Below are 27,376 nucleotides of genomic sequence, written 5' to 3'. Positions count from 1 at the left end.
GTCAGGTTATACAATAGTGGCTACAAATGATAGCTAACTGTCTTTGCTCACTGCCCTGAAATATTTTCTTTTAACTCTGAAATTATGTGTTTGTTTGTCTTCTTTTTAAATGTTTTTGTAAAGTTCTGCAGTTTTTCAGTGGAATTAAATAAAATCAATCTCAAAATCAATCTCATATTGAATATGACATCATATTCAGTACAGCAGCAGTGTCTCCCTGCTTATTATTGTTCCATTATTTTATATTTTATTATAATTAAAAGGACTTAGAACAGATGTGTTTTTTTTTAATTAAATGAAAAGCTAACTAAGAGTTGTGCAATTCCAGCCTGTTGCTATTGTTTCATTACATTCATTACAAGGCATCTCCTCTCCTCTGACGGGCGGAGCTCCCCCCTCCCTCCTCTCTCACAACACACACACGTGCAGGCAGGCAGACAGCAGAGAAAAAGAGAGGAGACGAGAGAGGAGTGTTGTCGTTAATATCGCCGTTTGACGGCTAAATTCACCCTACGTGCGTCTAGTTCTGTGTAACTCTGTTACTCACTCAGGCCCTCAGACGAGTCTCGGACTTCCAGAGCAGGTTACAGCGCAGCGTTGTGACCTCAACCATGGTTGGTGAGAGCAGAAATTGTTGTTGTAGTGAAAATGGGCGGGCTCGTGAAGACGCGAATTTACGCTCGAGTCAAAACGAGCGATAAATCGCATTTCTCGCGTATCTCGCGTTTGGTCGCGCGTCACAACTCGAGCGAAAAAAAAGCGTTCCTCGTGTTTGGTGGGAAGCCCCTCGTGGGTCTTCCCACCAAACACGATGAAAAAGACGAAGACGCGAGGGTCCCGTCGCCATAAAAGAATCGGGTGTAGCGTCGCAAAAAAAAAAAAAGTCGCGTATACCGCGTCTCGCGCCTAATCGCGTCTCGCGCCTAATCGCGTCTTTGCGTCACGGCCTTTTACACCGCGGACGTAACGAATAAACGGTGACGGTGTGAACGAACAACATAGAACAGGACCAGACGTGGCGTTGTTTCCTCTTTTCACTGACAGCTCCACTCTCCCTTACTTACACTAACTACTGTTATTGTTGAGGCCAGATAATTGTGGGATTTGTAGTTTTTGACCAATCGCAAGTTTTGTGATTGTCCCGGTTCACACATTTTTAGGGGCAAATGCGAGTGAAAAGCTCGCCCATGGTGGACATAAGAAAATTTAAGACCTGTCTAAAATTATTTAAGACTTGAACACAATAATTCAACAAATTTTAGACATTTTAAGGCCTAAAATTTTGATTTTCAAATTTTAGACTTTAAGACCCCACGGATACCCTGTTATTTCATATAAAAGTTTAAGTGCATACATATTTTATGATGCTGTGTATTTCAGGTGTAGGTTAATATACACACACCTCAAGAGGCCTGTCATTGACTGGTTAAAACAAGGTAATCAGTAGATGGGAATTAACGTCAGATTTAGTCACGGGGATCACCTTCAAACTCTCCTTGTCATGATATTTGAATTAATTATACATCAACACCAGCATCTATACTAAAGATGAAAGTTCTTTTTATTTATTATTTTTTTTATTTAGGTATTTTAAGTTAAATGTTATTGTTTATGAGTATTTTACTCATTAATTTTTTTATCAATGTCATCCACCCTGTTACTGTCTCATGTAGGCTAATTTACTTCCACTACATGTATGAGAGAAGGTACAGTATGTGTATAGGGTGACTGATGCGACACTTGAGGGAGGCGGTGGGACTCCTTTTCTTCTTTTCTTTTTTCTCTTTTCTTTCACCACAGTGAACAGTAGATCTCCCTTCATGAACAGATAAGAAGTTAATGCTATCCCACAATTCTTTGCTGCAGAAACTTGCAAAAAAAATGTATTAAAAAGGCGAAACGCAGCAATGTCAGGAGGGTTCGTGATGAATCAGAGCAGATCATTAACAAACCTCTGTAATCAGATGTGTTATTATTATTATCCATCACAGCTCCTGACCTCTGACCTTTGACCTCTGACCTCTCTCTGAACGCTGCTGTGTGACTCAGACTCAGAAGTTTCTTTGTCCGGCGTCAGGATGAAAACCACCGAGCTTTTCTCAGACTCCTCTCACATTCCTGAGGCTGAACACCGACCGACGCAGGAAAAAACCTGAGCAACTTACTGACCCACTGAGGTCCAGAGACTCTGAGCTGACTGGATAAAAACTCACCACGACCACGAGTCCTGCATTTATTTCTGATTCAGGCGGAGTAGATTCAACCTGACAACTTTAGAAATCCCCAAAATCCAAATGGGTTGCTCAATTGCTCATTTATTCCCCTTTAGTGCTGAAATAGGTAACTCTTAAACTTACAGGCCATTAATGATGTGATAATGTCTAGAAATAGCCAAGAAATAACAAAAAATTGCGTAGTAATGTCTAGAAATAGCCTAGACATAACGGTCAATTTCATAGTAATGTCATGTTTTTCAGAAAGGTAAAAGATTACTTGATTTTTTTGGGAAAGGCCAGACATTTATCTCCACCAAGCTGCACTGGGCTGTTTCTACGCAATCAATCGTTATTTCTCAACATCATTATGAAACTGACCGTTATTTCTTTATTTTATTTCTTCTACATTATGACGCAATTGACGGCCTGTAACTTAAAAGGGTTACCAACTATTCTGATTCTTGTTTCCTGTCTTTGTGGATTTCTAACTATACTACCAATAATAAACAGGCTAAAATAACATGATAATTGATGTAATTAACTCTCACTACAGACTGTAAATCCAAAGATCGTCTGTAACTGGCTGCAGGGAGCATGAAGCAGTGATGTCGACCTGCAGGACCTCTGGGCCAGAGAGGTGACACACACACACACACACACACACAGCTTCACTAACCTGGATATCTGTGTCTTCAACATCAAACAACTCTAAGTTTTGCATTGTGCAGCATTGATTTTAAGTTTCCAATTTTTTATTTTCACCAGGATTAACAAATAAATAAATGCCTCAGGTGAGGTCACATGATCTGGAGAGAAAACAAACCAATCACTTTTGAGAAATAAACTCCAGTAAAACACATGCTTTGTTACAGTTTCAAGACAAAAGAAAACAACTAAATAAAATCTGTTTTATGCTGAATATCTCAGAAATGTTCAGCTTTTAACACGACTCAAAAACAAACAGATGGATCAGCTTGTCCAACAGAACCCAGCACACCTGAAGGTATCACATGAAAAGTCTTAATTTCAAGTGTCTTTGCAACCTTTGCCACAACACCATTGTGTATAACATTTAAAATGATGAGATGAGTTGTTTTCAGTCGTTAGATTTATCAGAGACAGACCTTTCCAAGGTGTTTGACAGACTATTAAACATCCTGCGGCAACAAGAAAATACTTCAAATATGGAAATTAAGAAAAAACTGTTTTTACATCATAACGTATTTGAAGAACTGTGGATTACTCTGATTTAGACCAATAGTTTGGTCTATTAAAGATACTGAAACTTGCATCTAATCCAAGTGTGCAGATAAATCTCCTTTTTTCTATCATTTATTTGTGGTTTCCATGGCGCCTTATTGGCACACGCTGGTCGTGAAGAACTTTGGATTAAAAATTCAACCAAAGACAGTAAAGTTAAAACGTTGCTTTTATCAATTTTACTTTCCATCTGCAGTCAGTTCTGTTTACGTAACACAACTCATAATGAATTTGGTTTGACATTGCACACAGCGGCTGTTTTTTACGTGACTTTTTCGCCACCACCTGAACGCAACACATTAAACAAACCAAATCCAGATTTATCACAGTTTATCTGAATCAATAAAACTTCATCTACATCTGTCCCGTCAACTCCCAGTTTACCTGATGGCTGGAGGCTCCCATGGTTCTGCAGATCCAGAGTCCTGATCCAGATCCTGAGGGACCGGGATGCGTTCAGGAAACAGACGAGGACACAAACAGCCGGATTATAACTTTATCTTTTCTTTCCCTGAGCAGCTCCTCACAGCTTCATCACACCGACGGTCCTCTGTCTCTCTCTCTCTCCCTGCCTCGGTCTCTGATCCCTCAGGTTCCCAGGCTCTGACGGCGTCTCGCCCTCAAACTCTGACTCTCAACGGGGTGAGAAATACCTGAACCAGCGCCCAGCATCATCATCATCATCATCATCATCATCACAGAGAGAGAGAAGGAGAGAAAGAGGGTGAGACACACAGATGCATGGATTTCTGCAGAAGTTTCACAATTAAAATATAAATATTTTACCTCATAGTTTCTCTCATATATTTATGTCCAACAACCAAGTCCATAGCTACCAGACACAAAACTCTTCCAACCTCCACACTGCCTTTACTTCTTTAGAGCTGCTCTTGGGCAATTTTCAATTCGTTATCAAGGTCCACGTCTCAGGAATCAGCTACCTGACTATCTGAAAAAAATTATTCATTTAACATCATTTAAAAAGGCTCTCAAAAAGTACCTCATCAGTCAAACCATGTACCATCAAACATAAGACAATTATTGTCATGTTTTTCTTTTGTCTCTCTCTCTCTCACTTCTTATTCTTTCCTTATCATCTCATTCATTATTACTGTTTTGCATTATTCATTTATGTACGTATCTTTTTCCTTACTTCCTTATATTTACTGTTTAATCTCTTACTTTTCTACTTATTTTTCATTATTGTATAATTATTTTCCTATGTTATTGTTTTTAAACTGTAACAAATTTGATCTTTGAATATGTGGGTGAGGTTTTCATATAAGCCCTCCTGGGTTTCATACCTCCCCTTTGCACATCCCAGTAATGCTGATTGTTCATGTTGTTTTTTTTATATGATATTGTTTGTGCTAAATTAATAAATAAAAAAATAAAAAAATATATATATATTTACAGTGGCGTCATGGAAAAGTTTGACCACCCCCATGATTTAAATGTCTGTTAATGTGAACTATTACATTACAATGTGTTCAGCAAGTGGAAGATGAAATGATCTCCAAAAGACATAAAGTTAAACATGAAACACTCTTTTTCAATGTCAATCAAGGTATCAGACAAGATATTTACTATTTACCCACTGTGACAGTTTCCAATGCGGGGGCTACGAGCTACTAACTATGCAGGGGGCCCAAACCTTTTCGGTCAGTTTTAAAATAGAAAAGATGAAAAAAATGATATAGTTTAAAATGTAATTTGTAACTTTATGCCTTTTGGAGATCATTTAGTCTTTCACTTGCTGCCAAACTAACTTTTGCATGACACTGTATCTGTATCTGTGCCTTTAAGAAAACCACTTTCCACATGACAGATCTGACCGCACAACGACAGACTGAAAACTTTACAATATGACTGAACTTTGATTTCAGCGGTGAATGAGTGGTTTTTCTAAATGAGTAACAACTTTCATTTGGTTTAAAATTCATTTCCGGAGTCGCTCTTTCGCTCCCGTTTTGACTGAAGTGGGATTTACGACCGGAAATGAAAACACACTGTGTGAAACTGATGAGATTTCATTAAAGGGTCACTGACAAATAACAAAATGTTTTAAATAAATGAAAATATATGAATAAAAATTGTTTTAAAATCATCGGATTTGTTAAAATATAAATTTTGTATTCATGTTGGTTTTATGAGATTTGAACCTTTAACAAATTGAGACTGAAGCTCTGAAAATGTCAAGTGGTGTAACCCCCCCAAAAAAGATAAATATTCAATATTTTATCCACCTATAGTGGATTAAAGTGAATTTATAGAAGATATACTTTCTTCTGAAAACATTAATTTGAAAATTGGTTGCTGTGTTTCTACTGTATAGATGAATTTTAATGCATTTTCGCAGGACATATCCTAAAAACAGCATTTATTTTCTGAATAATGAGTCAAATTATGTCAAATTCGTCAAAAAACAAAATGTTGCTTTGTTAAAATGAATTGCATTTATTCCACATTTGACTCAGAAGTCAGATTTTCAAGAAAAAACACCAGTGACACCACTTGACATTGGGTTGCATTACGTCACTGACCCTGAGAAGAATCCAGCTGATTCTCATGAAGTGGTTTTCAAAGTCTCACTGCTTTTTTGTGGTTTGCTGCAGCTTCCACATTAAACAGTTCCCACACTTTCTCTCCAGACTTCTCAAGGAGTTTCCAGGACACGTTTCCTCTAATTCAAGGACCCAGTTTTTCTGTGAACAGAGAAAAACCTGCCTTTAACTGTAACATCAAACTTTCATGGACATTTTTCCCCCTCATGTCAAAGAAAGAACTTTCAAAAGGCAACACATGCATTTAAATTAACATCTTCTTTGTTTATTGTTTGTTACTTCTCCAAAACAAAATTTAGAAATCCATTGTTTTTTTTTCCTTCAGACAGTAGAGAGCCTGTGTGAACCAGAGTGACCTTTGACCCTGCCAGTTGTCACACTCATGTCTAAAAAATTCCAGCTATTTTGAGCCAATCAGATGGAGGCAGGACGAGTGTGTTCAGCAGTTTCACTGTAAAAAAACAAAACAAAAAAAAAACTACTGAATTGATGAACTCCACAGAATCAGAAGCACAAAGAGTCCAAAGTGTTGATACAGTTCCCAGTTCAGTTTCTGAAATCCCCGTCGGTTTAAATCTGAGGTTTATTGACCTGTGGAGGTCACGACGACCGACCACCTTTGACTTTTCTGTTGTTGCCGATCCAGGACTTTCACTTCTCCTTTTCCTTCTCCCTGTCGTCCTTCTTCTTCTTTTTCTTCTTCTTTCGGTCGTGGTGGTGCTCGCTGGGCGATCGGGAATCCCTGCCCGAGACAAATACAGAAACAAGAATTAGAATTACTACCACAACATTTTTAGTCGATGAAAAAATGCCAGGGTTCGTAACTTGTCTTAAATGTCTGATAGAGGAACAGAGAGGTTATTTCTGTTTGACCTCTTTAACATCTCTCAACCCTTATACCTTTCCACCATCCAACCTGGATAGTATTTTTAATCTCTTGAAGAATGTAGGCATCCATACAATGGGAGACTTATGCATTAAAGGCATATTTGTGTTCTTTACATGTTACAGAGTAAATATAGACTATACCAGGAAGTAGTTTCTTTAGATATTTGCAAATAAGAGACTATTTAAGAACAGATCTGCTATAAAAAGCAAATTATCTTAATCACAACAGTGCGGAAACATGAACGCAGACCACTCCCATATAGTTTGGCTCTGCCCAAAAATTCCAACTTTTTGGGGTAATGTATGAATCTGAAATAGTTCAGGTATTTTTCCACCATGCCATGTCATTCAGCCTCCTGCTTACATGTTCTACTTTTACTCTTCAGATATTGTTTAATCTATCTGAAGAGATTAGTAACGGTTCAACATTGTTTCCAAACGGTCAGCTTTAAATATATTTGAGAGCACTTCAGCATTTCAAATTCTTCATACTAATCATCAACAATTCAACTAATTTCCAACCATTTCATACAAAATCAGCATCTCCTTCTTACACGTTTTACTTTTTAATCTATTCTCAGCTATGTTAGCATTGGTTATTCGGTTTTCTTTACTTTCAGGTTAGCTGCAGATTTCAACTCTTCAAACTCTTCAACTTACACTTAAAACATTCAGGATGTCTACATTTTCTTCTACCCTTTTTTAAACATTTCTGCTGCTTTTACTACCTTTAGGAGGCATTCATCTCTCTGCTTACAAGTTTTATGTTTCAGCTTTAGTGTCAGCCTTTTCAACATGATAGGGGTAGGATTAGATAAGTTTGTACTTCTTCCTACTCCTTTTCGCTCATGTAAACTGGGTTGCTTATGAGATGTTACTTTTTCCTGTATATATTTTTGCTGTTCACTTATTTCCTTATTATATTATTATTTTATCTTATTTATTAAATTTTTTTACATTGTTGTTTACATGATCGAAATAAAGATATCAATCAATCAAACAAACATTGCTTCAGCAGTTTCTTATCTTAATTCAGAATTGTTTCAACGATTTCTTCAGCTCATTCAGCATTGCGTTCAGGTTTTTAGCATTCTCTAGTTTTTCCTAACTGCACATCTGTCTTTCTGGATGTACACTACACACACAGATGTGTATTCTGTAAATATGTGACTGCATAACAACAGCGTGCTCTACTAAAAAAACATTTGACACCTTTCTCTCTTCCTCTTCTTCTTCTTGCTCTCCTTGTCGTGGCTTCGCTCTCGGCTGCGGTGGCGTCTGCTGCTCGGTCCGTGACGAGACTCCGATGACGGCGACCTCCGTTCGTCCACCCGGCGCCTTAACCACCGAAAGAAAAAATATATATCAAGACATTAAAGATCATTCATTTTCATTTCCTTAAAGGGATAGTTCAACATTTTGGCAAATTGGCCCATTGCCATAATCCCTATAGTCATAGCAGTAGGTTCGTTACCTTTAATTGTCGGTGCAAGCTATTTTTTAGAACGGTGGAGCAGAGCCGTGAGCTGCTCAGAGCTACGCTACGGAGGCTCATTATGGGATTTCTTGGTTTCCCTCATCAAACTCATCAAATACACAATCCAACAACTCCACAACGCTCTGGTGGACAAGTTGTGACCTGCACATTCACCACGCTATGAGATAATAACACAACGTTACCACACAGAGTTGTTTTAGAGGTAAATACAGAGACTGATTATGAAAAACTGTCCCTGAAGGCAACGCGCATCAGCGGTTTTGCATGAATTTCCCTCTAAAACAACTCTGTCTGGTAACGTTGTGTTATTATCTCATAGCGTGGTGAATGTGCAGGTCACAACTTGTCCACCAGAGCGTTGTGGAGTTGTTGGATTGTGTATTTGATGAGTTTGATGAGAGAAACCAAGAAATCCCATAATGAGCCTCTGTAGCGTAGCTCTGAGCAGCTCACGGCTCTGCTCCGCCGTTCCGCCGCTATGACTATAGCGATTATGGCAATGGGCCAATTTGCCAAAATGTTGAACTATCCCTTCAATCATCGACGTGACAGGAAGCAGCTCGTCAGTAGGTCAGAGGTCGGCGTGTGTCTCGTACCTGTGGGATGACGCGGGTTCAGGCCGAGCCGACTCCTCCTCGTCCTCTCTCCACTGTCTGGACAGCTCCTCCGAGTGGACGCTGATCACCTCTCTGATCACCTGCAGCCAGGACCAATAATCAATCAGCTTCTTTAACTTTATTTAAACAGGAAACCCTTTTCTGATTCAGGTTTTTTACAGTTACTCACAAAAAAAACACAACAGATTCTCTCAGACAGACACACACACCTGAGCTTTAAACTGGCAGCATCTACTAAAATAAATGTGTCAGTGTATTTAATTCTACTACATTTACCCTCTGGTCTTAACATTAAGCCTCTGGTACGTCTTCAAAGCGCCGTAAAAACACCCCGAGCGCTGCCGTCAACTTTGAAAGTGTGGTTTTAAAACTCTCTCCCAGTTTTTATTTGACTTTGATCGACCATGTAGAAACGGAAATATGATTGTTTTAATCTGATCGTACAAAAAATATTTTTCCTGGGAGTGGAAGGAGCAGGCGCTGCATTTCTTTTCATATAGTAGGGGAAAAGTGTTTTTTTCAATTCAGATTGGATGATTTCTGTGTATGTTTGGGCTCCAGACTCACTGACCCTAAATGGAGGCATTCAGCCCCTAAAATTTGAGATGTTTCATCTACTTGCATGTGTGCAACCAGTTAATTTTGCAGGCTTTTGGGTTAGGTTGTTTTTTCTAACACTGGTGAAATGTGGAACGGACGACTCAAAGAATCTAGAATCTATCATTACAGAATGTGAGGATCATGAACGAAGAGGAAATATGAATATCTTTGCAAGTTAATTTACGGTGTACGCTCCTGAATTTTCAGCTTGCGCTCCTAAAATTTTAAATTAGGGGGCGACTGTGCTCCGAGTAAAAAAAAAAAGTTAGTCTGGAGCTCTGGATGTGTTAATAAAGTAGGTGAAAGTGAAAAAATAACTGTCAGATGAGATACTCTGGATGAAGTTGTGCTGAAAAAAAAAAAAGATACCAAGCATGGACATGTTGAACGTTTTTGTGTGGTATATAAAAGTAAAATCAAAAGTATTCAAAAAACAAAGTAGGCTCAGACCCCTAAAGGGTTAACTGGTCCTAAATGAGCAGCTGAAGTGTTTTTGTGCTTCAGGAAGTCGGTGTTGAGCATCAGGTCTGTTTTCAAGATGACATTAAAAAAAAACAGTAATGACAAACAGAACATTTGTTGGTCGTTAACCTCGGTGTACGACTTCTTGGTGATGTGGACGTTCTTGGCTCGGTAGGACTGACGCCGCCTCTTGTAGTCCCTCATCTCCGCCATCAGCTCCAGGTGAGTCTTCGGTTCGTTCTGTTGGTCATCTGTTCGCACAGGAAAGGAAACGTACACATATTAAACCAGAGAAGTGAAGGAAAAGGTTATTTCTTTCTTGTTTTATTTCTAAGAGTTCCTCTGAAAAGATTTATCATTCTTATGTTTGATGATGTTGGATTTATTCGATAGTTTCTGAGGTCGTTCAGCTCTCACTTTTCTGCAGTTTGGACACCAGATCTACGTAGAGATCTTCGTTGCTGGTTGTCGCGCCGTCCTTCTGTTGGCCCATGACTCCGACCACGTGATCGTACAGAGCGAGTCGATCGGCCACGCTGAGGTCACACACGGCTCGCTTGTGGTTCTGAGGGACGTCGACGGGCTGGCCGGAGTACTGACCTGACGGAGAGGCAGAGAGGAATGAGTGCAGCTCCAAACACACCAAACTTAAAGGGATAGTTCAACATTTTGGCAAGATTGGGCCATTGCCATAATCCCTATAGTCATAGCAGTAGGTTTGTTAACAGAATAAATACAAATACAGAGACTTCTTGCTGAAAAACTGCCCCCGACGGAAACGCACATCAGCGGTTTTGCATGAATTTCCCTCTAAAACAACTCTGTCTGGTAACGTTGTGTTATTATCTCATAGCGTGGTGAATGTGCAGGTCACAACTTGTCCACCAGAGCGTTGTGGGGTTGTTGGATTGTGTATTTGATGAGTTTGATGAGGGAAACCAAGAAATCCCATGAGCCTCCGTAGTGTAGCTCTGAGCAGCTCACGGCTCTGCTCCGCCGTTCTAAAAACAGCTTGCACCGACAATTAAAGGTAACGAACCTACTGCTATGACTATAGGGATTATGGCAATGGGCCAATTTGCCAAAATGTTGAACTATCCCTTTAACCCAGACATCATATTTTATGAAAAAAATTTCACATTTCAATTTCTTCTATTAAAATGGATCCAGTTTACGGATCAGAAGAAAAATAAAACAAAGATGTTCAACAGGTTCCACAGTTTGTTTTAATTCAACAGCTTCCTGCTTTATTTCTGCTCAGAGCTAATGAGAGAGAACAGGAAGTGATTTTAACTGAAATCAATTTAGCGGTGGATTTCATGGAAACAGGAAGTTATGTACATCTATTTCTGCACACAGAGGGTAATTAATAATAATAAAACATGTTTATTAATGTTAACTGACAGGTTTTCATTTATGGTCTGGACTTTCCCCCAACACGTAAAGGGAAAAGTGTGTGTGTGCATATGTCTGTGTGTGTGTGTGTGTGTGTATGGCCCAGCCCTGTCATTACAAAGGATATGACATTAAAGGATACTGCCTGAACCAGAGCAGCAGACCTGTCTAGAGCCCAGCGTCTCTAATACTCACCCCTGTCGCTGCAAACAGAGCACATAAACACACACACACACACATTACACAGGTGTATCAGCAGAGAGGAGGTATTACACCAATACCTAGAAACACCAAACAGCTGAGTGATGAGTTTATAGGTTTTAGCAGAAGACTCTGTAGCGCTCTACTGACACCTACTGGTCTGTTGATGCATCTGGAGTGAAGAATTCTAACTGTGTATTTTGCTTCTACATAATGTAAACTACTGCATCAGGGTGACTGACACACACACACACACGTGTAGTAATCTGATATAAAGCAAGCTGGTACCTTGCCAGAAGACTCCCTCCATCCTCATCAGCGGAGCAGCAGACCGGGCCTGGAGGATCACCTGGTGCTGGGTGGACTTGTCTGAAGCAACAGAAACAAACAAAAAGGGAATATAATATGAGAAATAAAAACTAAGTTACAGAACATCCAAACTTTAAATGTCTGAATTATGGCACTTTGAAAAGACTTAATGTATCTAAAAGACATTCTGTTAAAATCTAAAATGAAAAAGACATGTCACTGAGCTTGTTTTACTTCTACTCACTCCTTTTCGAATATGCAACTTATTTGTTTGTGTATAGTTTGAATATTGTCTGTCATGTTGTATCTGGCATGTCCTTTGTTTTTGTTTTTTTATACATTTGTGTCATGTACTTGCATATTAGAAATAACACACTTCAAATCAAATTGAGCTTGTTGAATATGAGAGGATTTGTAATCACTAATGACTCACCCATTGCAAAGCTTCTGACACTTGTGTTCTCATAACACACAGACGTGTCGTACATGTTCGCCTGCAAAGAAAAAGACAAAAGCTTTAGGTTTTATTCATCTCCCTGCACTGTACAGATACAGGCATCTTCATTATCCCTGAAGGGCAACTACAGTTCATCACCATAGAGCCATTCACACGACATAAATTCATAAAAACAAACATACATAAAATAAAATCTGCACATATCATAAATACAGAAATAAATTGCACCATAGATTACTTTTATTGCTCGGCTCCTGTATTGCACTAATTTTCAATTCAATTAATTCAATTTTAATTTATTTAAAAGGGACAACGTACAGTTCAAACATAAATGTTGCCATTTAATGCACTGTACCAGATTATAGCTTTAAACTAATTTGCATCTTCATCTAATTTGCTAATTTCAAGTTCAACTCTCCAGATGATGATCCATTTTGCCTTTTTGAGGACACGTTTCTCTCAAATCCGTCATTTGCGTTCCAATAATTTTGGAGCAGATGTTTACAGTTTTATTTAGACAGTTCCCGTCCTTCACTGCCACCGAGCTGTTGAACCAGCAGATGAATGAAAAAGTAAGGAGGTTCTCAATGTTGGACAAATACACACAGAATGGGTTTTTAGTCGCCAAAGGAGTTGATCCGGTGTTTGGAACCAAATTTAAGCTGCGAGTCAAACACGATGCACAAATATTTATAGTTTAGTGTTCACGGTCTCAACATCCTCCTCATACCTGCTCCTCAGCGGTGTATCCCATCCTTCTGAGGCTGCAGGAGGCTTTGTGTCTCTCCATGCTCCTCACCGGGACCATGTGGTTGGAGTCGTAGGGACACTGCTCCATGGCCTCCTGGGAAAACACCACAGCAACAACAGCCGTAGGCTTTTGGTAACTGTGCACATTCAAACATATTTCTTAAAAAATGACTGTTCCTGTTCAAGTAAAGACTAACATCCCTCTTGATACATGAAACGATATTGTTTCTTTGTTCAACTGTTTATGAATTACTGCTACTATGACTGGGTAAAACCAGGACAGCATTGCCTGTAAGAACATGCATGCATAATATCTTAAACTTACAGACATGTAATGTTCATATTATCAGGTTTTCTAGCAATATTTTTAATTAATTTGTGTGTTGGGCTTTAAGAATCCAACAAAACCACAACTGTCCCACTCTCACTCTATGAATTAGGCTATAACATAAGTGGAGGAGAAAACTATGAAGCCACTTGAGTAAATGTATGACTTCAGAGTTAGCAGTGCTCACTGAGAACACATGCATAGATATCGTGGGGGTTAAAACACGTAACAGTAAGTAAATGTAAGTAAAGTAACGTAACGTCAACAGTTTTCTAACGTATGCTAACTGTTAGCATCAACGTTAACGTCAGAAAACCAGAGGTAGCCGGTTTAACGGTTAACGTTAACGCTCATTTAACGTTACATTTCAGCGAAAAGTTAAGCAACAACCTTCCTCAAAATTACAGTCGTTATAATTATTATTAGTTTATCTTTCAAATGGTTGACTCGTATTTATATTATTCCGACCGAAGGCTACATGCTAAGCTAACGTTAACGGTAGTTACCATACCTGCTTGTAGTCGGACGACCATCCCAGCGTTTCAATGATCTCGTTCAACTGTTTCCTGCAGTTTTCCGTGAACTCTGTCAACTCCTTCAAAAACTCCACACGACCCTCGGTTGTAGTTGGAGGCGGAGGGTCCTCCATTATTGTTTTTTTAATCGTTTTAAAGCCAAAACGACGGAGATTTTAGCCCCAAATCATCTGTGGTTTGTTTTCACGACTCCATTCACTGCGCGAAATGATGACGTAGGCCGAAGCGACGGCGGTAGAACGGAAGTGATGCATGCTGGGAGTTGAAGTTCACTATCTAATGTTTTTTTTTTTTTTTACCTTCTTTCGGTTATATTATATTATATTATATTATATTATATTATATTATATTATATTATATTATATTAGTTCACTACTTAATGTTTTTGTTTTACCTTCTTTTGATTATATTATAGCCTATTATATTACATTACATTATATTACCGTATATTAGCCTATATATCTAATTTGGTAGTGGCTTTTATTTACAAAAAAAGAAGCATATGAAAGACACACATAACAGCTGGTAGTTGAAGTTCACTTACTGTTTTTTTTTTACTTCCTTTCAGTTATATTATATCATATTATATCTTATTTGGTATAGAGGCTTTTATTTACAAAAAGAAGCATAGGAAAGACACGCATATAACAGTCATATAGGGTAAACAGATAAAGCACAAGCAAATCTGACAATAATGTTTACAATATCTTTGTTTACAGTTTATACGGTCTGAACTGGACACACTTAGGCAAATCACGCAGCCAAGGTTCATGTCGGGTACAGATGGTCGTCAGGATGCAGCAGATCTTCTGTATATATGTCCTCTGTTCTGAGGAGAGAACAGAAAACACACATGTTTTGTAAAACCACACGTGTTTGTATGATTGTGGTCGCACTTTATCTCTATAATCTGTACAATTAATAGATATATATTAAAAGTGTTGAAAGAACACATTGTATTAAAGGTACAGGCTTATTCATTACTTACATTATTTCCACAGTGTCTTCAACAGCAACTTCCTCCACCACCTCCACTCCCACCACCATGTTTGTCCTCACTACATCAGAGAAAGAATATTATTATGTTAGGCCCTACTTGTAATATTACTGGAGTGCATATTGTGTTTAAAGAGAAAGTTCAACATTTTGGCAAATTGGCCCATTGCCATAATCCCTATAGTCATAGCAGTAGGTTCGTTACCTTTAATTGTCGGTGCAAGCTATTTTTAGAACGGCGGAGCAGAGCCGTGAGCTGCTCAGAGCTACGCTACGGAGGCTCATGGGATTTCTTGGTTTCCCTCCATCAAACTCATCAAATACACAATCCAACAACTCCACAACGCTCTGGTGGACAAGTTGTGACCTGCACATTCACCACACTATGAGATAATAACACAACGTTACCACACAGAGTTGTTTTAGAGGGAAATACAGAGACTGCTTGATGAAAAACTGTCCCTGAAGGCAATGCGCATCAAGGGTTTTGCATGAATTTACCTCATTTCATTTCATTTATTAGTTTATTTCATAGGGACAGTGTACCACTAATCAAACCTCGAAAACAACTCCAAACTTACTCCTAATAAACCTACTCCTATGACTATAGGGATTATGGCAATGGGCCAATTTGCCAAAATGTTGAACTATCCCTTTAATCCCAAACATAAAAGCATCAGAGCAACACTCACATCCATAGTAAACATAAGGAGACCCAGGCCAGCAGGGACCCGGGGCTTCTGGCTCCCTCTGCCCATAAACACACACACATCCCTGGGTGTCGACGACCGGAGCCTCCCAGCAGCAGCCGCCAACGACAACCCGCTGGGACACGTCTCCATGGTTACAGACAACCAGCGGCTGCTCCGAGGGAGGAAGAGGAGGAGGAGGAGGAGGAGGAGGACCGGGCCCTCTGCAGGACATCCCAGAGTGGACGGGGACACCGGAGATGGACCACTGGGCTTCAGCTGACTCCTGACTGATGACCTCACCTGCACAGGTGCAGAGAAGCAGAGTTATTATGGGATGGAGCTGGGATTTTCTTGCATTACCAAAATTTTATATTTATATTCATGTTTGCAGGTACAAAAGGAGGTCAAGCAGGACTAGTTTGCTCCTGAACAGCTTCAAAACTTTTAAATCGTGCACTTAATTTTTATGTAAGTTAAAGGGATAGTTCAGTTTTTTTGAAGTGGGGTTGTATGAGGTACAAAAAGCCACTAAGTATAATATCTGCTGATTAGTTGTCCCTGTGTCTCGGTGCAGCGCGATGCGCCGGTGTTTCTCATTGGGGAGGAGCAGAGACCTTTCTACTGCAGATATTATACTTAATAGACATTTGTAGCTCATGCAACTCCACTTCAAAAAAGCTGAACTATCCCTTTAAGTTATACTTCTGTACTGTCGCTTGTTGACCTCTCAACTAATTTTTTTCTTGCATTACAAAAATGTCATATTCATGTTTGCAGGTACAAAAGGAGGTCAAGCAGGGCTAGTTTTTTTCCTTGTGCCGTGCAACAACTTTAAAACTTTTAAATTGTGCACTTAATTTTTACGTAAGTTAAAGGGATAGTTCAGTTTTTTTGAAGTGGGGTTGTATGAGGTACAAGTAGCCTTTAAGTATAATATCTGCTGATTAATTGTCCCCCAGTCACAACAGTGTTACTGCCTGTGTCTCGGTACAGGGTGATCTGCCATTTGTACCTCATACAACCCCATTTCAAAAAAGCTGGACTATCCCTTTAAGTTATGCTCTTGTACTTTGTCAAGTGACTTTCGCCTGATAGTACCAATGTTGTTATAGGCACTTCATATTATATTTTACACTCCTGTATCTTTCAGTCAGGTGATTGTCGGCCTATCCATGGTGGCAAATTCTCTTTTTTTTATTGCCTTTTATTGATCGTATTTATTTACTCTATCTTTTTATTAGGTTTTAAAGCAGAAGTAAGCGATCCGGTCGTTGTGGCTAACTTCTTGTCAGCCGATGGAGTGCACACACAGAGAGGACCGCCCCTTTATGTCGTTCTCTCTCCTCATTGGATAAAGGTTGTAGGATACAAGGAAAGTTTTCTCCTCGGCTCAGAGCAGAGCAGAGTGACTGACAAACCCGTGTTTCAGACCAAACACTCTATAGAAGTGATTGCTGTCGGAAGATAGAACTATTTAAGACTTATATTAACATAAATATTCCGCTTACTTCTGCTTTAACAATGTTGTCTACTGTCCTACTGTCCTAAGTGTTCTGCTGAGCTCTTGCAAATCATTTTCCAATGCGGTTTCTTTTCTACAAATGCCAAATAAACTTACTCTGAGTTGTATGAACTGTTAATATCTTTATTTTTGCTATAAAGAAATCCATGAGCTGTAACTCCCTTCATCTCAGAGTTGTTGAGTTTTTTGTCTTATAAATCCTCCAATAACAGACAAAAAGATGTAGATCTATTAGTGCAGGTTATGTTTATTGATAATTTTCCACTGTGCATGGCTGCTTGATGCAGGGTGTTGTTGGCTGTTACGGCTGAATCATGCGTCTAATCCTTCTGTTTCCTGTACCTGCTGATTTAGACCCTGCTGGGTTTGGACAGGGACTGTGGTCACCAGTCAACTGCTTATACAACTGCTTACACAGGCAAACACACACACACACACACACGCACGCACACACACACACACACACACACACACACACACACACACACACACACACACACACACACACACACGAAATGCATGCACAAAGAGGAGGTAGTGCAGACAAAAACAAGCATTCAGGGATGGTTTTGATGTAGGAGCTGCGGCTGAACAACAGATTTTTTATTCTAACACAAAAAACAAATGAAAGCCAAACGGCATCTGAAACAGTCACAGACATCTCTGCTTGAAAAGGTCCAGATTAAAGGTTCATATTCATCCCATGAGATGAAATTGATATAGCACATTTTGTTCACCTGTGGAAAAAGCGTTTTCCTATAAGTTTTGGTGAATCAATAATCAGTCAATTCTGCTGTTTTTACTGCAGCAACAATTTGTTTGGTGTGATGGGTGTTCGTTATATTCTAGGATTGCTCTCCTCTTCCCGTGCATTAGATGGCCAACGCAGCAGAGTTGTGTGATCCTAGGTTGAATAAACACAGACTCCCCATTGTTTGCTCTCTCACTCTCTCTCTCTCACACACACACACACACACACACACACACACACACACACACACACACACACACACACACACACACACACACACACACACACACACACACACACACACACACACACACTCTCAGATGTTTTAAAAAATACATTTAAAAATGTGTTTTTAGAAAGATACGACGGAGTATTAGGGCCACATTGAGAAAAAAAACACAGACTTCGAGAATAAAGTCATAAATTTACGACTTTATCTCGTAAATGTACGACTTTATTCTCGAAGTTTGTGATTTTTTTATTTGTCAATGTGGCCCTAATACTTCGTCGTAATGAGATAATAGTGTCTGACGTTTTTTGCTTTGTTTTTTCCCATAAGCTTAAGTATTGTGTTGTATCTGCAAATCTTTAAACTGTTTAACTATTTCTTTCTGTATCTGGATGATAGTCGTGTGGTTTTAGTGTGTTTTTTCATGTTTCTTCTTTTTACTCTGTATATATTTTTTACTATATTTGTAATGTGCTGGGCCCCAGGAAGAATAATCATTGCTTATACAATGAAGTAATGGCTAATGTTGATCCTAATAAACTCATAAACTCACCCCAGCCACTCATAAACACACACTTACACTCAACCACATGCACACTACTGATTTGCAGTTTTCATTTTAGTCATTATTGTAATAAATAATTGTTATTCCATGAAATCATCATTTTGTCAACATGTGAATCAATGATGTCATCGTGCTCTGACCTGTGTGTGTGTAGCAGCAGACAGCAGGATGCTCTCCTGACTCCTCTTCCTCCTCCTCCTCTTCCTCCTGGTGGCTCCTCAGCGTTGAACCGAGGCTCGAAGGAGAAGGTCTGGGCGACCAAACCCAACAGTCAGAATTCACTCTGTGCATCTTCACTGGTGTGTGTGTGTGTGTGTGAATGTGAATGTGTGTAAGTATGAGTGAGTGTGTGTGTGTGGTCCAGGTGGTGAGGTGAGGAGTCTCCGTCCCGTCCTCTCTGTCTCTCTCGCTCCCAGCTCCACCTCTGAAATGAAACATGGACGCTCAGAGGACAGGACACGGACACAGCAGGTGCGAGTGTGAGGGACGGAGCTGATTGGACAGCGATTCTTATAAACAATGATGTAATGCAGTAAGAATGAATCATACCTGTGCTTTGCAGAAGAAAACCACTGACTTGTATAGAAAAGTGTTACTTTAATAGAAGCAATTGCTCTTATTTTATTATTATAAGACATGTTTTGGTGCAAAAATACCTATGGGATTTCATATTATTGCAGTCTGACTTGTTGGTTGTAGAGCACTACCAGCTCTTTACTCAGTTTCCTCTCTGCAGGACTGATGCCTGTCTGTAAAACGAAAAGCATAATGTCAATAAACTCCTAACAGCATCAAAAGTCATCAATGAATTATGTATTAAAGAATATGAATCAGCTCCATTAGTCTTTCAGTTTTGTGGTGGAGCTGTTATTAGTAGTTTTTGTGGTTATTGCCATCTCTAGGCTATATGAGAGCACAGTTTATAGGAGCCTGTAGATGGGGCTTTATTATTGATAAAAATGTGATGTATAACAGCAACACAACACATGCTATGTAGATGTTTCTTTATTAAACCAAATGTATTTGTTGAAACTGTTAAAAAACATATTCACAGTTAATTATTATTCCGCAGATTGTGTAAGAAGTTACACATGTGGTTGTAGGTTGTTTCCTGTAACCAGTTTATCAGGTTTAAACATGTATAGGCAGTGTACTTTGACCTTTAATAGAACCTGTTGAATTATATTCCCTTCATCTAATTAGTGTTTCTTTTATTTCATCCTCTCTATAGCCTATAATATAGGCTACCAGTGAGGCCAGGCAAAATAACAGAACTACCAGTGTGTATATAACGCTTCTTTAAAACAGTGAACAGTAAGTGACAGGAGGAAGGAGGTTCTTGCATTAGCTCATGTCTTGTACCAATTAAACTGAAATCTGAGTGTTGAGTTGCACATCTGGGTTTTATTACCTCATGCCATAGAGCTTTGTATTTTAAGCATAATTACTCATAAAAACACTGAGCCGATTTGAACCGAATTTTCTGGAGACACGTGGTCTGGACCAGGGAAGAACATACTCAAATTTGGGACATATCCGATCAGTTTAAACGGATTTTACTCGTTTTTCCCGTGAGGTCTGGTGTGCGTGTTTACAAGCATCCTGCTCTTCCGGTAGTAACCAGCGCTGCGATCCTATTGGTCGACACGACGTCACGTGGTCGCTGCTGCTGGGAAGTCTATATAACACCATAACACACGCACTGACCGTCCTGCAGAAGCTTTCTCACGCTCTTCCGGACGTTTCCTCAAATTCCTCTCCACAATAACTGATCGGTTTCGGATTTCTAAACGGATTTAACCCTCCTCGGTGCTTCCGGTTCTCCTCTCACCGTGTCTCCGTGGTTTTTGTTTTTTGTGGACATCCCATCGGACCAGGGGCACACCCTCGCTCGGAGTTGACGGGACATTCCTCCTTAGAATTAAATAAATAAATACCTAATAATAAAAGAAAGATGGCCTATCCAGGATACGGCGCCGGTCCCGGTGGAGCCCCAGTGGTAAGACCCCGTTAACCCGTTAAATGATGACGACACACCGGCTTAAAGCTCGGTGTGTTGTCCCAACCTGTGTCCCGGAAGTCGGTGGGAAACCATTCAAACTGTGTTTTTTTTTATTCTTAGAAAGACACAAAGCTGCAGGTGTGTTGATATGTGTGTAAAGGTTAATGGTTAATCCACTTTATTATGATGATATAGTAGTTATATTTTCACAGTGTAGGCTAATAATCTAATGCACTTCACCTTTCACTGTAAATGAAAGGGAAACAAAACCAGAAACAGTTTGTTTGTGGTTAAAATGAGGTTAAAAAAAAGGTCTAAAAACTGAAACAGGGCCCATACCTGCAGAGAGTCTTTATAGTATGAAACCACATGTTGTTTCTGTTCAGGTTTCACTACTGTCTTCATCTCTTCAAACCTCAGCAGCCTCAGAAAGAGTTTGAGCTGTGCAGGAGTTTTTGCAAAAACACCAAGTTACTTTATCACTTTTTTTTATTTTGCATGAAAAAGACTCAACAGCAGAGGTCGATACAGATCCATTAACTGAATGAATTAAGTTTTCTGCACATCCTGGACAAAGCTCATAATAAAGAAACTTTTGTATTTAATCATTTATAACTTGAAAAAAACAAGTCTGAACCGACTAATGGAAAGTTAAAAGAATATTTAATTAACTTTATATATATATATATTGGAAAAAAAACACACATCAACAATTAACAGCAGTGTGTTGAAGAAATACAGTGAAATGTGTTTATTGACTTTGGTCCTGTTCTGTTTTGATCAGTCATATTGCTATCAAATGAATTGTAACATGTGAACTATCTGTTTTATTGAATTATTTCCTTTGTTAATTAATGAGTGGCTTCTCATTCAAGAGTGTGTGTGAAGTTAAACAAACTTGTACATAACCTCTGGCCTCCTCTTGCCCCTCCCCGCCCTCTGGGTCAGAGGTATCAGCTGTAAAATATTAAACATCACACTAACTAAAGTCAAAGTAGTGATAATGTTTCACTTTTTTTTTTTTATCGTTAGTGCCGTTAAAGTTGCATAAAATAAAACAAAGAATACAGCTCTTAAAGTCATATCTGAGTTAAACAAATGTCCTTAATATTTAACTTTTAACTGTAACAGCTGGTGGTGACCTTTCAAAATAAGAGTCTGTACACTACAGTATTAAAACAGACACTTGTTGAGGATGTTGGTGCAGAATCTTATTTTGTAGGAAACTCTTTTATTTTTTAGACTTTTCACAGAAGCAGTGAGAGGAATGTCCACTGATAACAGTCGTATAGGAAAGACCCCACCCATCCTCACCCCCATTTACTGTAGCTACTTCCACCTTAAACACACACACACACTCAGCTGACTGTCATTATCAATGACTGTTGTTGCTGTTCTTCTTGTGACGTTTAACAGACTCACACGCTGCACTGTTGATGTGTTGTGTGTTAAAATCTGATTATTATGAACAGGCGACAAAGCTTCGTCATCATTTGAATGAAACTTTATGGAAACTCTAGTAACAACACGATGAGCTGCTCACAGGAATGTAAATGTGTGAAGGTTGAGTTTTTCTTTAATAGATATATTGATGTAGGGGTAATCAATAATAAACCAATACCAAAACTGTTAATAACACTTTTGTTAATACTTTTGGATAGAATAGATTTTTAATGGGACATTCACGTAAGATATTGTTCAGTTGATGCCAATTAATGAATGAAAACCAGATGATTGACCATTTTGATTCAAAGAGAATCTTGTTTTTTTTTTTACTTATATGATAATTAAATTATATTTGTTTGGATTCAAATTGTTTATTAAAACAAACCTCAGATTCTGTGGCGTTTTACACAAGTTTACAACGTTTTAATAAAAAAAAAAAATACGACGGAGTATTAGGGCCACATTGACAAATAAAGAAATCACAGACTTCGAGAATAAAGTTGCAAATGTACGACTTTAATCTCGTAAATTACGACTTTATTCTCGTAATATTATGACTTTATTCTCGTAAATGTACGACTTTTTCCTCGTAGGAAATGTACAACTTTATCTCGTAAATTTAAGACTTTATTCTCAAAGTCTGTGTTTGTTTTTTTTTTTTCTCAATGTGGCCCTAATACTCCGGCGTAAAAAAAAACTCAAATTGATTTTCTAAAGTAAATTAAATTATTCAAGCTCGTTAATAGATTTCACAGCTGATGATTTAGTGAGGATTTCAGTAGCTAACAGTCAAACAACCACCATGTACACTATAATATTGACTTTGTGTTTTGTGTCTGTGCAGCAGGATCCTCTGTACGGATACTTCCAAGCTGTAGCAGGACAGGTAACTCACCTACACACACACACACACACACACACACACACACACACACACACACACACACACACACACACACACACAGGTAAGGCAAGGCATCTTTATTTACTGCACATCGTTCACCTTTGGAGCTACTGAGCCGGATCACTTAGCTCCAGTCAGCTGATCGATATCTGATCAATATCTGTTGTTGTGTCTGTGTGTGTGTCTGTGACAGGACGGACAGATCTCAGCAGACGAGCTGCAGCGCTGCCTCACACAGTCGGGGATCTCCGGCTCCTACCAACGTAAGAGACGCACACTTAAAGAGATAGTTCAACATTTCGGCAAATTGGCCCATTGCCATAATCCCTATAGTCATAGCAGTAGGTTCGTTACCTTTATTTGTCGGTGCAAGCTATTTTTAGAACGGCGGAGCAGAGCCGTGAGCTGCTCAGAGCAACGCTACGGAGGCTCATGGGATTTCTTGGTTTCCCTCATCAAACTCATCAAATACACAATCCAACAACTCCACAACGCTCTGGTGGACAAGTTGTGACCTGCACATTCACCACGCTATGAGATAATAACACAACGTTACCAGACAGAGTTGTTTTAGAGGAAAATTCATGCAAAACTGCTGATGCGCGTTGCCTTCAGGGACAGTTTTTCATCAACAGTCTCTGTATTTCCCTCTAAAACAACTCTGTGTGGTAACGTTGTGTTATTATCTCATAGTGTGGTGAATGTGCAGGTCACAACTTGTCCACCAGAGCGTTGTGGAGTTGTTGGATTGTGTATTTGATGAGTTTGATGAGGGAAACCAAGAAATCCCATAATGAGCCTCCGTAGCGTAGCTCTGAGCAGCTCACGGCTCTGCTCCGCCGTTCTAAAAATAGCTTGCACTGACAATTAAAGGTAACGAACCTACTGCTATGACTATAGGGATTATGGCAATGGGCCAATTTGCCAAAATGTTGAACTATCCCTTTAAACCTGAAAATACAGAAATATAATTACATTTTCCTTTTTATTTGTCTTTATTTTTGTTCATGTACTTCTTTACTTTGCTGCAGCTCTGTCTCTTCCTCCTGAGTGTGAGCTGATCTGTTTGTTTTTTTCCTTCTGCAGCTTTCAGCCTGGAAACCTGTCGGCTGATGATCGGCATGTTGGACGTATCCTTCACACTAACACACTGACATCACACACCACACAGGTCCAATGACACAAACCTCTACACACAGACACAGCTAGTTCCCCTCAGACCTCCCCAGTGTGTGTGTGAGTGTGTGTGTGAGTGTGTGTTTTCTCCCTGACTGCTGCGTCTCAGACGGACATGTCCGGCTCCATGGGCTTCACCGAGTTCAGGGAGCTGTCGCAGGTTCTCAACGGCTGGAAGAACACCTTCGCCTCCTACGACCGCGACCGCAGCGGCACGGTGGAGGCTCACGAGCTGCAGCAGGCCATCACCACCATGGGTACACACACACACACACACACACACACACACACACACACACACACACACACTGGTAAGGCAAGGCATCTTTATTTATATAGCACATTTCATACCAAGGCAACTCAATGCGCTTTACATAAAGACAAAACTTTTTTTTATTTTTTAACCCTCCTGTTGTCCTCCTGGGTCAAAGAAGGAAGGACGAAGGGAAAGAAGGAGGGAAGGACGGCAGGAAGGAGAAAGGGAAAGATGGGAGGAAAGAAGGGAGGGGAAAAAGGAAGGAAAGAGGGAACAGATTGGGTCAATTGGGTATAAAAGGAAGGAAGGAAGTGAGGGAGGGAGGGAGGGAAAAAGGAAGCAAAGAAAGATTGAGGGAGGGAACAGATTTGTTCAAGGAAGAAAGAAGAAGGAAGGAGGGATGGATGGATTGTGGAAAAAAAGGAAGGAAAGAAAGATGGAAGGAGGCAACAGATTCGTTCAAGGAAGGAAGAAGGGACGAAAGAAGGAAGGAAAGAAAGATGGAGGGAGGAAACAGATCAGGTCAATTGGATTAAAAGAGGAAGGAAGAAGAAGTAAGGATGAAGGGAAGGAAGGAAGGAAGGAAAGAAGGAAGGATGGAGGAAGAGAACAGATTGGGTCAATTTGACCCAGAAGGAGAGCAGGAGGGTTAAAGAACAGCGTAAAACAGCATAAAAACAAAAAAACACAGAGTTAAAAGCAGGAGCAAAGAAGAATAAAAAAGTAAAATAAAAGAAAATAGATAAAGTTTTAAGTTCTCAGCTATAAGCACATGAAAAGATAAATGTTTTTAACCTGGATTTAAGTTGGGGCTGATCTCAGGTCTGCTGGTATTTTGATCCAGTTGTGAGCAGCATCACAGCTAAATGCTGCTTCACCATGTCTGGTCTGAACTCTGAGCTCCACTATCTGACCTGAGTCAGTAGATCCAGGATATCCGCGGGGTCTTGAAAAGTATTAAAAGGTGATAAATCAATTTTGGGAAAATTAAGACCCTTCAAACGTATTAAAAAGTCTTTTCACGACTTTATAAAGTCTTAAATATTGAAGGTATTTTTTCTGAATTAGCTGTCCAAGAGTTTGAGTTGTAAAAAACATTGCGGAAGTGTGTGAATTTATTTGTTTTATTAAAAAACAAAGATGAACCGGTTCATGAAAAAGAAAAGAAGATTGTTGTTTTTGTTTTTTTGAGAGTTGAGCAATGTTTTTTTCGATAAACTTTGCCTTTGATTTATTATCCCAGCCTTTTTTGAATTCTGTTGTATCATAGTGGTCTATAGTCTTTATCACAAAAACTAAAACTGTTCAGATAAAAGTGTCACTAGTGTAAATGGTTACAGCTTGAAGTGGCGGTGAGGTGTTAAAAAATGTTGAGAAGGTCTTGAAAAAGTCTTAAAAAGGTTTTAAAATTAACTTCAAGATTCCTGTATAAACCCTGAGATCTCAGAGCTCTACTGGGTTTATACTCTACTAACATGTCATTCACTGGTGTTTCACTTCTCTAACGTTGTTGTTGTTGTTGTTGTTGTTGCAGGTTATAACCTGAGCCCTCAGGCCATGAACTGCATCATGAAGCGTTACAGCCTCCACGGCCGCATCCCCTTCGACGAGTTCGTCAGCTGCTGCGTCCGACTGCGAGCTCTGACCGGTGAGTTAGAGACCCACACCGACACACAGAGGAGGCAACACACTGACTGGGTTTTACTGGAGGAGTTAATACATAGAGGGGAGGAGGAGGAGGAGAAGGGAGGATGAGGGAGGAGAGAGGAGGAGGAAGAGGAGGGAGGAGGAGAAGACCGACACCAACACAGAGAGGAGGCAACACACTGGAGGAAGAGGAGGAGGAGGAAGAGGAAGAGGAGGGATGAGGAGGAGGAAGAGGAGAGAGAAGGAGGAGGAGGAAGAGGAGGGAGGAAAAGGAAGAGATGAGAAGGAAGAAGAGGAGGGATGAGGAGGAGGGGGAGAGGAGGAGGAGGGAGGTAGATGAGGGAGGAGGAAGAGGAGAGGGGAGGAGGAGGAGGAGGAGGAAGAGGGTGGATGAGGAGGAGGAGGGAGGAAGATGAGAGAGGAGAGGAGCAGGAAGAGGAGGGAGGAAAAGGAAAAGAGGCGAAGGAAGAAGAGGAGGGATGAGGAGGAGGAAGGAGGAGGAGAAGGGAGGAGGAGGAAGAGGAGAAAGGAGCAGGAGGGGAGAGGAGGAAGGAGAAAGAGGAGGGAGGAGGAGGGTGGAGGAGAAAGAGGAAGAGGAGGGGGGAAAAGGAAAAGAGGAGAAGGAAGAAGAGGAGGGATGAGGAGGAGGAAGGAGGAGGAGAAGGGAGGAGAAAGAGGAGGGAGGAGGAGGAAGAGGAGAAGGGATGAGGAGGAGGAGGAGGAGGAGGAGGAGGAGGGAGGAAGATGAGGGAGGAGGAAGAGGAGAAGGGAGCAGGAGGGGAGAGGAGGAAGGAGAAAGAGGAGGGGGAGGAGGAGGAAGATGAGAGAGGAGGGAGGAGAAGGGAGCAGGAGGAGGAAGCGGAGGGAGAGAGGAGGAGGAGGAAGAGGAGGGAGGAAGATGAGAGAGGAGGAGGAGGAGGAAGAGGAGGAGGGAGGAAGATGAGAGAGGAGGGAGGAGAAGGGAGCAGGAGGAGGAAGGAAGAGGAGGGAGGTGGAAGAAGAGGAGCTTGCATTCATATTCCAAATACTAAAATCCATCAATGCAAATCCCCATTCAATAGAAAAATAAAAAAAAATACATTCATTAGACAGTGTAGTTACCAATAATT

General features: G+C 40.0%; 3 protein-coding genes across 4 annotated transcripts in view; 1 reads left to right on the top strand and 2 right to left on the bottom strand.

Moving 5' to 3' along the window:
* Window positions 1-3,896, bottom strand: part of LOC310999794 (uncharacterized protein) — a 44,413-nt gene extending 40,517 nt beyond the window's left edge. The window contains exon 1 of the mRNA XM_083990360.1: window positions 3,861-3,896. Within this exon, the coding sequence (XP_083846486.1) occupies window positions 3,861-3,881 (21 nt within the window). The 5' untranslated portion in view covers window positions 3,882-3,896. The remainder of the gene's footprint in view (window positions 1-3,860) is intronic.
* A 2,018-nt stretch (window positions 3,897-5,914) lies between these two features.
* Window positions 5,915-14,287, bottom strand: snrnp48 (small nuclear ribonucleoprotein 48 (U11/U12)). Its single transcript, XM_083989346.1, has 9 exons — window positions 14,057-14,287; window positions 13,198-13,311; window positions 12,444-12,504; window positions 11,990-12,070; window positions 10,523-10,705; window positions 10,235-10,356; window positions 9,023-9,123; window positions 8,141-8,266; window positions 5,915-6,782 (listed from the first exon to the last, which is right to left on the bottom strand). The coding sequence occupies exons 1-9, from the start codon at window positions 14,192-14,194 to the stop codon at window positions 6,692-6,694; spliced, it is 1,017 nt and encodes a 338-aa protein (XP_083845472.1). The 5' UTR covers window positions 14,195-14,287; the 3' UTR covers window positions 5,915-6,691.
* A 6,238-nt stretch (window positions 14,288-20,525) lies between these two features.
* LOC310999065 (sorcin-like) overlaps window positions 20,526-27,376 on the top strand; it is a 50,208-nt gene continuing 43,357 nt past the window's right edge. For both annotated transcript variants that reach the window (XM_083989375.1, XM_083989374.1), the window contains exons 1-6: window positions 20,526-20,835; window positions 23,129-23,170; window positions 23,382-23,451; window positions 24,275-24,318; window positions 24,474-24,621; window positions 26,155-26,268. In XM_083989375.1, coding sequence (XP_083845501.1) covers window positions 20,791-20,835; window positions 23,129-23,170; window positions 23,382-23,451; window positions 24,275-24,318; window positions 24,474-24,621; window positions 26,155-26,268 — 463 coding nt within the window. In that variant the 5' untranslated portion in view covers window positions 20,526-20,790. The remainder of the gene's footprint in view (window positions 20,836-23,128; window positions 23,171-23,381; window positions 23,452-24,274; window positions 24,319-24,473; window positions 24,622-26,154; window positions 26,269-27,376) is intronic.

This window comes from Trachurus trachurus, assembly GCF_905171665.1.
Source record: "Trachurus trachurus genome assembly, chromosome: 16".
In the NCBI taxonomy this organism is placed as follows: Eukaryota; Metazoa; Chordata; class Actinopteri; order Carangiformes; family Carangidae; genus Trachurus; species Trachurus trachurus.
The sequence above is the reverse complement of the archived record's forward strand: the minus strand, read 5'-3'. Positions and strand labels throughout refer to the sequence as shown.

What these genes read in the sequence shown, in the direction of transcription:
- snrnp48 (XM_083989346.1), bottom strand. Translation starts at nt 14,194, where the DNA reads ATGGAGGACCCTCCGCCTCCAACTACAACCGAGGGTCGTGTGGAGTTT. An exon ending in GGTCGTCCGACTACAAGCAG is followed by an intron (nt 13,312 to 14,056) that starts GTATGGTAACTA and finishes GTGTTTTCCCAG; the next exon opens with GAGGCCATGGAGCAGTGTCC. An exon ending in AAGAAGAGGAAGAGAGAAAG is followed by an intron (nt 6,783 to 8,140) that starts GTGTCAAATGTT and finishes TGTCTCGGGCAG; the next exon opens with GGATTCCCGATCGCCCAGCG.